Raw genomic sequence first — 15,045 nt, 5'->3', positions numbered from 1 at the left:
TGTATTTCAGTTACTGGCTGCTAGCGCTTATTAGTGACAGAAAACTAAGCTGGACAGGTCAGGTGGGCTCTGGCAGAGGCTGCCCCCAGCTCACGGAAGGCCTTCCGTGGAACAGTCCATGGGTGAGTTGGTCCAGGGTGCAAAGACCCAGGCACTTCAGACAAGAAACGCTAGCTTCTGCCTTTAAGTTATCTTGGAGGGATGATACTTGTTTCACAGGCTGCATTTCTTCTTTGCTTGCTAAGGGGCGGGGTGGGAGGACCTATGGCAGCATCAGTACAGCTGGGTAAATGCTCATCTGAAAGGATGGTGCACTCTCTCACGTTCCTGCCATCCTCATGACCGACTTGTTCACTGGGCACCTAGTTTATGTGGCTACCGACAGGGATCCACTGTGCACTGACTTGGTGGACAGGGAAATACTGAACTTGCTTTTCCTACCATGTTTACTGACAAGCTTTTGGAGCTGCTGATCCAAGTACTCCTGACGTTTCGTTAATGCATTTAGCCATTTTCTACGTAGTCTCTCTAAATCGCGATCCTGGAAGAAAACAAGAGAAATCATCTTCAATGTCATGTCAAGACAATGTATCTCAACCTGATGCTCTATCTTACCTTACTCTAATACAAGGGGTCTTCAAAATGTCCACAGAAAATGCATATTACCCAAAATTTAAAAAAATCTAAAAACTAAGCATAGATTTCAATTTTTTTTTGCACCAAACAGGCTTACCCTTTAATTCTACTTTCCTATAAACTTTGTAATGCACCCTCACAGGCTTCAAAAACATCAAGTAATATACATCATTTCTTTATTACCACCACCAATGCACTCCATCTATGTTTCAGAACACAAGCTTTTAGAATTTAAAGTGTTCTTTCCTAGAGTGAGACTATTTCTGAAAGGGCAGGCTCTGGTATCCAGAACAAGTTTGATTTTTCATGGTCCAAAAGATAGAACATCACTTGAAATAAAGATCTAAAAGGCAATTTTTTTTTGGCCAGGCAGAACTTGTATCATTCAATAATTTTCAGATTTATAGACCTGAGAAACAGCAGAAGAATGCTTCAAAATTTGCGACCTGTCTCATTAGCCTCCTGCAGACTACACGGAAATGCTTCTCTTGGTTTTGTGCATTTTGGGGGTAAGAGCGGAGAGAGAATGGACTAGGCTTGTTATCAACAGAATAACAGCGCTACCAGTCAACACCTGCATACACGCCAGTCTTACTTCATTTCCTCTTATAATAAGGTTATACGACTGGGTAGGTCAGTGGAATGCTGCAGATGTCGAGTATCTGGATTTCACTAGGGCACTTAACCAAATAGCCTATGACATTCTTGTGGACAAGATGGAGGAACATGAAATGCATCTACTTGAGTGAAATCACGGAGGAATCAAATATCACATCCAAAGAACTGTGATTGATGGAATAAAGTCAGCTTAAAAGAAGTCTCCATTGTGGTGCCATGGGACTCTGTCTTTAACCCTATCTGACTCAACGTTGTTATCTGTGACTTATAGGAAGACAGACACTTCTATCAAATTAGAGTGATGCAACTCCAGGAGAGTGACTATACTGGATGACATAATCAGGCTCCAAAGAGCTCTGACAGTCCTAAATGATGACTAACAAGATGAAAGTCCACAGACACAAACAAAATCTTGCAGAAGATTAGAAATGAAGGGGGAGGAGCGCCCAGAAACCCTGAATGACTTCAGGAAGTAAGGAAGAGAGACCTGGTTTAAAATATACAAACTGGTTAGGGCAGGACCCAAGCTCAGGGTGAGAGGACTGCACTAGGGGCAAGGCTGGCAGGTCCCCTCACAAACAGAACAAGTCTGAGGAAGAGCAGCTGGACAAAGAGTCTGGGGAACCCCGGGGTTGGAAAGAGATAACAGTCACAAATGATTTTCTGCTGTTAACATAGTTTGCTTCATGTTCTATGAAACAACACTCGTTGTCCCTTACTCTGTTTTAATCTCAGAAAAAGCAGTATCTGAATCAAAATTAATTGTTTAATTATTAACACGACAGTGAGATCCAGGAATGTGTAATTACATACTTTAATCAAGCTGATTTGATGAGGCCAACAGATGCTAAATTACCTGGTAGCTGTCCATGTCTTCCTCTTCCTCCTAAAAAACAAACACATGTTATAAACTGCTTATCTGAGAAACTGGCTGCACTGAGCAACCAGAATCATTCCCCACAGTTTATATTTTCTAATTGATAGACTATGTCATCTCCCACCCCCTCACGGGGAGCTTCAGAGTTCTCAGGAAGCTGGAGGGAAACCTGGAGCTTATCACAGGAAAGTGAAGAACAGGCTTCTGACCTTTTCAGGACCCAGTACAATACTCTCCCTGCTGGGTTTATAGTCCCGCTCACTGGGGGAAATCAAACACCTGCTGGCAAGCAGTCTTTCCCAGCCAGTGGGGGGGCGCACAGAGGAGGGTGTGGAGGAGGTGATTAGGCACTGTGGAGTTTGGGGAGGCTCAGAATTTTTAACCCTCAGCTCGCCAAGTATGGGGGCAAAGCCTAGGAGTCTGGGGCAGTGATTTCATGCAAAGGTGATGTGTTTTAAAAACCAGGCATCACACTTCTTAAGAAGACATCAAAGGAAAGCAGAGACACAGACTGAATTTACTGATGACAGGAAGCAGCTTTCTGACAGCTTCCGTATTCCACAAGCAGGGGACAGGCACAGAACTTACGTGGATGGTCTCGTGAGCTTTAGGGGCTCTGGGCGGCCTAACTTTCACACAGCCAATGCCAACAGACAGTATACATTCTTCCATCAGTGGTAAAGTCCCAGACTCCTGCACAGACTTCACTTCAACTTGTACTCGCCGCGACTGGCCCTGGTCACACACAGATCATTTGCAGTTTTAGAGTAAGTTTTTTGACTTCTGAAATTTTGGTTTAGAGAGACCCCTACAGGCTGATGTTGAGAAAAATGCTCAGCCTTGAAGATATTATCCCATCTTTTGAATGTTAACTACTAAAATTCAAATTTTAAAACTAATTAGGAAAAATTATCTCCCTCTTGAGTAAATACACACAGAATAAAAATTTAGCTTACATATTTTTCAATGAAAAGAAATATCAAAAGATGACATCTTAACAGCAAACAGGTGGCCGATAAAAAAGTGTTCAGCTTACTGATAATCAAATAAAGACAAATTACAATAAGCATAACACACCTTTATTTTCACTTACTAAACAGTTATTGTTTGTAATTTTGCAATTTACAATACTGCCTGAGGTTTATGAAACAGGTAACTTCCTACCTGGTAGGCAGGAAATTAAATTGGCACAAGCTTTCTTCACAGCAAACTGACTTAAAAATGTAAGCATCATGTAACCCACAATTCAGTCTCTAGGAAACTGTTCTAAGGTTAAATAATCACACATCTATACAGAATCTGAAAGAGTGTAACACTGGTCCTAAATCAACTATGTTATATATAATGCAATAGTACGCAGTCATTAATATATTGCAATATAAAAGCATACAGGACTTAGTAAATTACATTACCAAGGTCAGCATATACCACATGACCTACTTTTAAAAAAATAAGCCACTTGAGTTAGAAATAAAGACTGCTGCTATCATGAAATCATAGTCCTGATCCCCAAATAGAAGTAATTTTTAAATTGCACACTGAAGAGCTGGTAAGAAGCTGATCCCTACACACGTTTTCAGGATAAATACTAAGTGACTGTATATTTACAACAGCATTCCCAGCATTTGCAAATCACTGACTTCACACTTGGTTTATAAATTTTAGGATGGGAAAGCAGCATTTGAAAATGGAATTTAAATATTCAATTTCAAGTCGATATTCTTGCCCTCTTCCATCAGATTGTTGTTCCCAAGCTCTGCGTAATCAGGAAAATCAACTTAGGCAATCATTGGGCCTATCAAGCTACATCCTAATGGATAGGATACAGACGTCTTCCGATTTGATGTTTTCCAAGGACCATGCATCAGGTATGTTGTGGGAAAAGTACCTCAGAAGACATCATAATTGCCTAAAATAAGTTCATTTCCTACTAGTTACATTTTGTATATCCTGCTTGAGCCAGAAAGTGACAGATTCTGAAGGTGTGCCTGAGTGGGAAGCCTGTTCCTCCAGGAAAGAGTCAGGATAAGGATGGGGAGGGAAAGGAGAAGAGGACTGGAATGACTCCTGATTCCCCAGAAAAGCTCCGAGATGTCTGCAGGAACTACTGGACTGGAATGCTTGTAATTTCTGATATGTAACCACGTTACCTAAAAAAAAACCAGCAATTTTAACCTCAACAGTCGTGCTCTGCCACTTTCCTCTTCAAGAATAATATATCCTGATTTTCAAACAGATGAACCTGAAGTAAACCTAGCACCCAGGCACTCTGCACTGGCAGCCACGCTGCTGTGGCCTCCTCCTCTTCTGCTTTCCAGGTCTTCCTACATGAGATTTCTCCCCAAAGGGAACTAACTGCAGCCTGTTTTTATTCTTGCCACATATATAGGTACCAACCTCTCCAGACTCTGCAGGACTGTTTTAGTGTCCGAGTGAAAACACACATCCTCTAAAAGAGCCTGTCCTCATAAACTCAACTTATCTTTGAATGCTTTCAGTAAAGGATGTCACAAGCATGACAAAAACTTAAATATTCAGTTCAAATTAAGCAATGGAAAATTGGTGTTGTCTTCCAGCAGACGAAATTCTAAGGCAGTCAGGAAGAGATCTATACATATCTAACAGATGCCCAGAAAAAACTGTGGGGAGCAACTCGGACTAGACTAAGTTGCTGGAATTAAGACTTATTCTATGCATCTGCTCTCCCACAATATGGCGCTGGGAGAGGAGAAAACAGCTTCTACACAGCTGCCTCCAGTTCGACCAATAACCTGCAGGAGCTGATCCTGCTCCTGATTGGAGGAGAGCAGCGTACTCGGCGTGTGGGCAGCCGAGTTGGGATTGGCGGAGGAGGACTATAAAGGAGGAGAGAGACGGCATGCACCAGGAACATCTAAGGGGAACATCTAAGGGGAACACCTGTGCAGCCCCCGAGAGAGCCGGCCGGCGGTGTGCCGCTCCCCCGCGGAAGTGGGGAATGTGGCAGGGGGAACCGCCCTTCCACGGAGGTGGAAGGGTCGGTAGCCAACCCGGGAAGAACCAGCAGCAAACCCGGGGAGGGCCAAGCAGACAAAAGAACAGCGCAGGGTCCTGTGTCGTTCCTCCACGAAGAGGGGGAGCGACAAAAACATGTTCTTCACACCTTTAAGATTTCTACTTTGTATATACAAGCAAGTCTTGTGCTTTAACTCAAACTCATCTCCTTCTGCTGTTGCTTGCTCGTGTACAAATACACTTGCTAAAACTCATGGGCTGCCGTCAGAGAACTAGTGCTTTTCCCTGTCTTTCTTCTGAAACATAAATATCTCAGCAAGCATTTCTCCTTCCTTTAACCTTTTCTTATATTGAGCTTTGAATGCTTTCTGCATTTTTTTTTTTTTTTTTTGGACAGGCAGAGTGGACAGTGAGAGAGAGAGAGACAGAGAGAAAGGTCTTCCTTTTGCCGTTGGTTCACCCTCCAATGGCCGCTGCAGCCAGCACACTGCGCTGATCCGATGGCAGGAGCCAGGTACTTATCCTGGTCTCCCATGGGGTGCAGGGGTGCAGGGCCCAAGCACTTGGGCCATCCTCCACTGCACTCCCTGGCCACAGCAGAGAGCTGGCCTGGAAGAGGGGCAACCGGGACAGAACCCAGTGTGCCGGCACCGCAAGGCGGAGGATTAGCCTAGTGAGCTGTGGCGCTGGCCTCTGCACTATTCTAATATTCACTATTTTACTACTTTTTTTTTTACAATATGGAAAATCTCATAGATTACAACAGCCTACCAAATGCTGAGTTAATGTAAAGCACAGCGAAAAGGAGTATTATAAATGGAATATGCAAATGTACCGAGATTTCCACTCTCACTAGTAGCTGGCCATGTTGACAGTTCATGAGGTACCTAGGGTTAAGTACCCATCCCTTCCCACAGCCTCCATAAGCCTCTGTGGTATGGGTTTTGGCTCTGATTCCTGTCTCGCCAGCTGCATTTATTTAACACCTCCCATGTGTCAAGCACTGTGCTTTATACACGATGTCTCTGTATCCACACAGTAATCCTATGAAGTCGGCATTATCATCTCCACCTTAACAAATGAAGTAGAGAGGCTTTGAGAGTTGCTCAGAGACATGTGACTATGACACAGCAGAGCCAGGATGGAGCCTTGCATGTTACACTCAAATGCCACGAAACACAGCTTCAGGAATGTTCTAAATCTGCCATTCAAATCTAGGTTTTCCATTACAGCTTATCTTTGTCTTACTTAATGCTAATAGAAGGTGATTTTAAAATATAAATAGCAATACTTGTGACAATGCAACAAAATACACATGAAGGAGATAATTTTAATAAAAGAAATTAACTTGGCCTATCTAGATTCCAGTATCAAACAGTTCTTCTAAAAAGAACCCAGGATTAAGTTTCCTGGTGCCAAATATTGTAATATAAACATTCACCATCTTGTTACCTGCCGGAGCTGGAAGATTCCTCCTGTTGGGACGTCCCTTGCAGAAATCACTTCTACAGGGCAGTATTCACCATTCTCATTCTGTTCTAAGATTTGGACCCAGAATTCCAATTTTCTGGTGACTTCACTCCATCTAAGAAACAGTTAGGCAGCTTAGGATCCTACCCATGAGAATTAACAATGACCTCCAACAAGAGCAATTCAGAAGAATGCTCTCTGTATACTTCAGTGAGTAACATACACATACATACAGTGCAGATTACGAAAGAGAAGGTTAAACTGACTTAGCACTGGAACTAGAAAGGGCTCCCTTATTTTGTTCAAAGAGATATAATAAAAAAAACCTATTTCAAAATGGTGATTCAAACCCAACACATTCTAATCAGATATACAGAAGCAAGTTCAGGGATAAACTTTCAGAGAGAAATAAAGGTGGCATCATTATGCCTCAGTGGCAAGCATTTTTTTTTCAGTAAAATAAAAAAATCATGGGAAAAAAAATCTCACCTTCTAATTTAGTAACTGCAAACATTTTTAAATGCAAAAAAAAAAAAATATGGTTCATTCCCTTTTAATTCTTCCATTTAAGTTACCAAACAAGTCTACCTCCCTCCATCACCGATGTCACTTAAAAGAACTCTGTGAAAGGACAATGTAAACATCAGTGCTACAGTGGACCTTGATCCATCCTCTCAACAGCCACTTAGAAATAATTCACAGTGATAAGTGACCATTCTCCAAAGATTCATTTTACTCTTGCTTTATAAACAACTGCTTTATTTATTTTTCTCCATCACAGGGCCAGCACCGGGGCTGACTAGGGTAATCCTCCGCCTGCAGCGCCGGCACCCCAGGTTCTAGTCCCGGTCGGGGCGCCGGGTACTAGTCCCGGTTGCCCCTCTTCCAGTCCAGCTCTCTGCTGTGGCTCAGGAGTGCAGTGGAGGATGGCCCAAGTGCTTGGGCCCTGCACCCCATGGGAGACCAGGAGCTCCTGGCTTCGGATCGGAGCAGCATGCTGGCCGTAAGGGTCATTTGGGGAGTGAACCAATGGAAGGAAAACCTTTCTGTCTCTCTCTCTCTCTCTCTAACTCTGCCTGTCAAAAAAAATAAATAAATAAACAGCTGATTTATTTTTTTCCCCATCACTCCTCAAGGCTCACTTCCTTAAGGAGCTACATGATTAATAACCTGCAGACAACATCATCTATCCCTGGAATACTGGTGATGCTCAAGAATTAGTATCCTTTGTAAGTGACAGTACTAATCTCTAGCCATTTCTTAGAATTATAATAGAGACCAATAGGTTTCTAAAATTCACCTGTCCCGAAGACTACGTGTTTTTGCTTGGATGATTCCCAAGTCCCACAGGGCTGGATTTCTCCGAGGATCATTCATTTTATGTCCATATACTTCAATTGCCAATGCCCCTTCCGAAAGGTGCTCAATGAAGTCTTCAGTGATGTTAACAGAAAATTCCTGAAACACAATCGTTCATTTCAAAGAAGCAAACACTTCTTGGTAATCCAATGTTTATATCAGACATGATATATCATGTATATCACATTTACAATATAAATATGATATAAATGTATCATATATACTCAATCATACCATGGTGAAAACAGAAACATGTTTTAGTTAGAGAACAGATCTGTCCTTTAACACCCAGAATGAATGCTCAGAGAGCCTAAAGGTTTTTTTTTTTTTTTTTTTTTGAGATTATTTATGTAAAAGTCAGAGATACACAAACAGAGAAGGAGAGGTGGGAGGGAGGGAGGGAGGGAGAGGAGGTCCTGCATTCACTGGTTCACTCCCCAGATGGCAACAGCTGGAGCTGTGCCAATCTGAAGCCAGATGCTTCTGCCAGGTCTCCCATGCGGGTGCAGGAGCCCAAGAACTTGGGCCATCTTCCACTGCTTTCCCAAGCCACAGAGCAGAGAGCTGGATTGGAAGTGGAGCAGCTGGGACTCGAACTGGCGTCCACATGGGATGCCAGCAATGCAGGCGGCAGCTTTACCTGCTACACCACATGGCCAACCCCTGAAGTTCTTTAAAATAAGTACAACTCAACTTTTAAGCACTTTTCATCTGGAAAGTCTAGTATGTAATACTAGCACCATATTATTCTAGTGTCAAGAATACCTTTTGGAGCTATTTTTGAAAGTATAGTTAATATACTTACACAGTTCTATTAATATTTATATGGTTATATTAAGTATTACAACAATGATCTATAATGTCTTGATATAGAAATTACTAGAATGAAACAAGGTAGTATCATGCTACGAAAAGTTTTTTCCAGTCTTTAGGAAGTTAACTCTGATAAACAGGAGAGAACGAAAATAATGATCACTAGAGTAAAAACATCACCTAATTTTTAAAAAGTCTCTCAACTTGTCCATCTTCGCAAAACAGCATTTTCCAACTAGGATTTAGCACAAAAACAGTTTATTAAAGAGCCGTGGATTTTTCTGTCTCTGGCAGAGTCTCCCTGTTATTTCACTCAATCACTCACTAATGGGCAAAAGGTACATCTCTGTTGTAAACAAATCAGAAAGAGATCTATTTCTTGAAAACAATGAAATGGACCAAATCTGGTATGTTAGCAGAAAGCAGCCCAGAACCTGGCAGTCCATGTCACTAACCAGGGGCAAACTATGCCCTCTGACCTGGTTTACTTGCAAAATGAGCAGTATCGTGACATCCAAATGCAGCAAGGACCAAAGAAGATAGTAACAACACGTTAGGCAGAGCATCAGATGTTTAATAAAGTTCTTGTCTGCTATGTATCTCCTTTCTCTAAAACACTAGTTTAACCTTTTTAGATCATTTCTCCAATAATCTTAACACAAAACATGGATTCCCTTTGAAGCAGAGTACCCATATATGAGGATACTTCAAAAAGTTCTTGAAAATGGGAAAATATAATTTTATTTGGGGCAAAAAAAATTTTGAAGTCCACGCAGGTTTTCAATAGCATGTATTTTTCATGAACTTTCTGAAGATTCCTTATATGCACGGATTTCAAAATTTTTTGTACCAAAATACACTTAGCTTCTCATTTCATTTTTCCACAAGCTTTTAGAGGTACCACAACCTGAAATACATAAAATCATATAAATCTATATATACACACATATATATTTTCCCCACACACATGTGTTAAATTTAAGTTTGGGAGCAGTTAAATGCATCGACACTTTCTGACTGCATCCCTATTCTCACCGTCTGCAGTGCTGGCATTCCATATGGGCGCAGGGTTTGAGTCCTGGCTGCTCCACTTCCAATCCAGCTCCCTGCTAATGGGCTTGGGAAAGCAGCAGAGAATGGCTCAAGTCGCTGGGGCCCTGCACCCAATTGGGAGACCTCAAAGAAGCTCCTGGCTCCTGGTTCCAGCCCCAGCCATTGCAGCCACTTGGGGAGCGAACCAGTAGATAGAAGATCTCTCTGTCTCTCCCCTCTCTGTGTAACTGACTTTTGAATAAATAAATCTGTAAAAATAAAAACAACTTCTGTTCTGAGACTATCCCTTGGCACAGTTATTCCGCAGAGTAAGGTTCAGAGTTGTGTTTGGTCTGTACATGACTAATTTAAATGTTCACCTGGTTTGGAAAAACAAACTCACATTGCAATGATCAAAAACAACCATGCAGTGAGGTTCCTTGCTGGCAGCAGAGGAGGAGGTGTCCACTTCAGGTGCGACCATGACTGGCTCCTGCTGATCCCAGAAGCTGTATTTGCAGAATACAAAGTGGGACAGGTGCTGTGGCAGCCCAGTGGCTTGGAGTATCTTAACCTGTAAGGGAAAAGCAAGCTCAGTTTGTTTTTTAAATCAGAATGTTCCAAGAAGCAGTCTGAATCAGAGGTATCAGTTCAGGTTCTGACTATGTCACTACTCACTGTTGGTTTATGCTAGCAAAATCCCATTCATGCTGGGACTGTGTTTTAGTATGTGTGAAACAGGGCTAACAACTGCCATATTTAGTGAAAGGCTTAATACAGTGACAATGACCTTGATGACAAAGATGGCTGTTGTAACATTCTAGAGGCTGAAGAACAGCACTTAACATCTGCTTGTGTATCACAAAATAGTAGGAATATATATAATCAATTCAAATGAAAACAATTCTGTCAACACCACTCACTGACACATCTGACTAGCCATGGATGCCATATGAACACAACAACTATGGATGAAGAACGAAGTCAGTGTATGTGATTATAAACAACAAATATTTAGGAAGGAGCAAAGCACGTGATATTTTAAAGTATAAAGAACTGAGAACATACGTAGCAATGATACACACTACAGCCGCATTTTGCAGACACCTTCAACGGCTCTGGGAATGTGGGTAAGTTGAAGATCCAGAGAGGAGAATGCAGGGAAGTGAGGATGGTGAGTGTTTACCATCCTCTGCGCCTACAATTCCTGAATGCATCCTTATGCAGATCAAGGGAACAAATGATATTATCAAAACATAATGCAATTGGAAATATGTACCTATTCAGACCCAGCAGAAATGCCTGAATCAGATCTCAGAGCACCCAAATATTCTTAATATTTCTTTTGCAAGGCAGCATCAGTATTACTTTTTTTTTTTAAGATTTATTTTATTTACTTGAAAGACAAAGTTACAGAGAGAGGTAGAGACAGAGAGAGAGGTCTTCCATCCACTGGTTCACTCCCCAGATGGCCGCAATGGCCGATCCGAAGCCAGGAGCCTCTTCCGGCTCTCCCACATGGGTGCAGGGGCCCAAGGACTTGGGCCATCTTCTACTGCTTTCCCAGGCCATAACAGGGAGCTGGATCACAAGAGGAGCAGCCGGGACTAGAACCAGCACCCATATGGGATTCTGGCGATTCAGGCCAGGGCTTTAACCATCTGCGCCACAGCGCCGGCCCCAGTATGATTTTTAACTTGGGGATTTCTGTGATAACTTTAAAACTACTCCAACTCTGAAGAAAAACAAAGCTTTAGTTAATTAAGTGATACTAAATTCAGATTTTGTAATCAAGCCCATTTCCACATGACTGAGTGCTGATCCTATGTTATATTCTCCACCTGGTCACTTTCTGCGTGGTATATGAGTTAATCCACCTGCAGCAAATGTAATGAAATTTTGAATTTCATGAACATAAACTGGAACATGTGGCATCAGTTTATGCAGCTCACCAACCACAAATATAAGCTTAGCATTTCAGGAAGCATTAGTGATGACACAGACAATCACACCAAGCGGATGACTTTATTTTCTTCCATACCAGGCACATAATGAGTGAACATCAAATGGGAACCCTCCTTATAATTCACTTTTTTCTGTGATGTCAACCAGAGTTTGAAACATCTAGATAGCAACTTCTTGACACGCTACAAAGGACAGACTCACTAACATATCTTGCTCCTTCAAACCAAATCGAGCAGTTCAGTATTCTGCAACTAATTTTTCATGACTTTATAAAAACTATCTTTTTTATTAATGCTTAAAAATGTTTATTATATTCTTTAAGATAAAGCAATGTGCTGGGGCTGGTGCTGTGGTGCAGCAGATAAAGCCGCCACCCGTGATGCCGGAATCCCATATGGGTGCGGGTCTGAGTCCCGGCTGCTCCACTTCTGATTCAGCTCCTTGCTAATAGCCTGGGAAAAGCAGCAGAGGATGGCCCAAGTGCTTGGGAGACCTGGAAGAAGCTCCTGGCTTCAAACCATTGCGGCCATTTGGGGAGTGAACCAGCAGAGGGAAGATTGATGAATCTCTCTCTCTCTCTCTCTCTCTCCCTGCCTCCCTCTCTCTCTGCAACTCTTTCAAGTACACAAATAAATCCAGAAATAGAATAAACAGATGATAGAATGTGATATTTTGGAAGATTACAAGATTCTGGAGTTATATAGAGGGTACTTGAAAATGTTCACTGAAAATGAACGAAAAGTTATGATTATTTTGCTGCCAACACATATAGTTTTCTCATAATATGTATATTCAAGACTTCTTGCAGATCTAAATAGAAATCGCTGCCATTTATCAGCTTGTGTGCAGGTGCAAATTACTTAAATTCTTAGTTTTCTTAGGTTTACAAAAATATTAATAACTATAATGTCTATATAAATTAAAGATAAAAATAAAAATAAAGATGAAAAACTACCTGTTATGTTGGGTGTGACTAAGGTTTTAAGCAGACAGTCAGTACACACTTCTTTGTGACTGAATTCCACCTGAAAGTTATTTTTTCCTATGGAATTTAATCTCACTTTCAAAGTTGACATAAAAAAGGAACAAGAGTTAACATATTGTACTCTCCTTTATATAGACAAGTTCTCATGAATAAAGAACAGCAGGAATGAGGCATTTCTAAGTATCTAGAACACAGGCTGTTTTGTGTTTTAAGCTTTTGCATCCGTACACGCAAACCACCACAAGGTGTCAGAAGACCACAGACTTCAACTCTAAGCTGCCCACGATCCAGCAGCCAAGGAATGTCAGCAGGCACTGGCCTGGCTGGGGTTTCAGAATATGCTAACTTTACTTAGTACCACTGAAAATGTGTATGTGCATTTTTCTTTTTTAAAAGAAAGCTTTTATTAAATAAATTTCATAAGTACAACTTTTGGATTATAGTGGTTCTTCCCCTCATACCCACCCTCCTACCTCCTACTCCTTCTCCCATTCCATTCTTCATTAAGATTCATTTTCAATTATCTTTATATACAGAAGATCAACTCTATACTAAGTAAAGATTTTAACAGTTTGCACCCACACAGACACACAAAGTATAAAGTACTGTTTTGAGTACTAGTTATACCATTAATTCTCATAGTACAACACATTAAGGGCAGAGGTCCTACATGGGGAGTAAGTGCACAGTGACTCCTGTTGTTTATTTAACAATTGACACTCTTATTTATGGCATTAGTAGTCACCCAAGGCTCTTATCATGAGTTGCCAAGGCTATGGAAGCCTCTTGAGTTCACCAACTCTGACCTTATTTAGACAAGGCCATAATCAAAGTGGAAGTTCTCTCCTCCCTTCAGAAGAAGGTACCTCCTCCTTTGATGGCCCCTTCTTTCCACCGAATCTCACTTGTATGTGCATGGAAAAATAAATGCAGACTTTTTGTGGGCCAGTGATAGTCATCACTTATGATATCTTAATACTTTCCAAGCTGGTTTTTTTTTTTTTTTTTTTTTGTGACAGGCAGAGTGGACAGTGAGAGAGAGAGACAGAGAGAAAGGTCTTCCTTTTGCCGTTGGTTCACCCTCCGATGGCCACCGCGGCCAGCGTGCTGAGGCCGGCGCACCGCGCTGATCCGAAGCCAGGAGCCGGGTACTTATCCTGGTCTCCCATGGGGTGCAGGGCCCAAGCACTTGGGCCATCCTCCACTGTACTCCCTGGCCACAGCAGAGAGCTGGCCTGGAAGAGGGGCAACTGGGACAGAATCCGGCACCCCGACTGGGACTAGAACCCAGTGTGCCGGCACTGCAAGGCGGAGGATTAGCCTAGTGAGCCGCAGCACTGGCACCAAGCTGGTTTCTTCCGGGTTTTTTCCACCAGTATTTTGTTTACTCTCACAGTTTACCTGTCCTCATCTTTTCTAAATAAAAGGCCATCACATGCCAGAGTATGGCCTCTAAAAAATCACTTCCTACTCAAAGAAATCATGTTCCTTGGAGAAATGGCTGATTCCAGCTCTCCGACAGGAGGTAGGTAAGATAAAACCAGAGTGTTCATCAGACCAGAAAGCAAGCAAGCAGCCACAGTCAGAGAAGACAGCCCTGTCAACAGGGCTCAGAGCCAAGTCGAGTGGCTCCCACTAGCCAAAGATGGGATTGTGTGAGCGTCAATACAGGTAACGGATATTAAGGATTGAAAAACACATCTATATATTAAATCCAAAAGAGTTCAGAATGATATTAAGAACAAAACAAAAAAATGTCTGGTTACTTTTTGGAAAGTCAATTCTGCATTTTGAAAATTGGTAAATGAAAATTAACTAAAATTGGTAAATAAGAGATTGGAGCTTTTTTTTTTTTTCTTTTTTTTTGGGCCAGGCAGAGTTAGACAGTGAGAGAGAGATAGAGAGAGAGTTATAGACAGTGAGAGAGACAGAGAAAGGTCTTCCTTCCACTGGTTCACTCCCACAATGGCCGCCACGCCCAGCACTGCACTGATCCGAAGCCAGGAACCAGGTACTTCCTCCTGGTCTCCCATGTAGGTGTAAGGACCCAAGCACTTGGGCCATCCTCCGCTGCCCTCCCGGGCCACAGCAGAGAGCCGGACTGGAACAGGAGCAACTGAGACTAGAACCCGGGGTGCCAGCACTGTAGGCAAAGGATTAGCCAAGTGAGCCATGGTGCTGGCCTATCCCGCATTTTCTATATAAACTATCTCTGATGAGCAAATTAGCTGTTAAGTGGATGGGTCTCTGTATACAGTTATTCTAGCTCATAAATGAAATGACAACAGAATGAAAC

General features: G+C 42.1%; 1 protein-coding gene across 4 annotated transcripts in view; it reads right to left on the bottom strand.

The window, feature by feature from the left end:
• Positions 1 to 15,045, bottom strand: part of KIF13B (kinesin family member 13B) — a 217,403-nt gene that overhangs the window by 56,864 nt on the left and 145,494 nt on the right. For all 4 annotated transcript variants that reach the window (XM_051842522.3, XM_051842523.3, XM_089325433.1 and 1 more), the window contains exons 22-27: positions 10,203 to 10,373; positions 7,896 to 8,053; positions 6,578 to 6,710; positions 2,720 to 2,866; positions 2,111 to 2,140; positions 442 to 541 (exon numbers count right to left, since the gene is read on the bottom strand). In XM_051842522.3, the coding sequence (XP_051698482.2) occupies positions 442 to 541; positions 2,111 to 2,140; positions 2,720 to 2,866; positions 6,578 to 6,710; positions 7,896 to 8,053; positions 10,203 to 10,373 (739 nt within the window). The remainder of the gene's footprint in view (positions 1 to 441; positions 542 to 2,110; positions 2,141 to 2,719; positions 2,867 to 6,577; positions 6,711 to 7,895; positions 8,054 to 10,202; positions 10,374 to 15,045) is intronic.

Source organism: Oryctolagus cuniculus, chromosome 2 (assembly GCF_051225735.1).
Source record: "Oryctolagus cuniculus isolate XC-2025 breed Fujian yellow rabbit chromosome 2, ASM5122573v1, whole genome shotgun sequence".
NCBI classification, from domain to species: domain Eukaryota; kingdom Metazoa; phylum Chordata; class Mammalia; order Lagomorpha; family Leporidae; genus Oryctolagus; species Oryctolagus cuniculus.
This window is presented reverse-complemented; position numbering and strand designations above follow the sequence as displayed.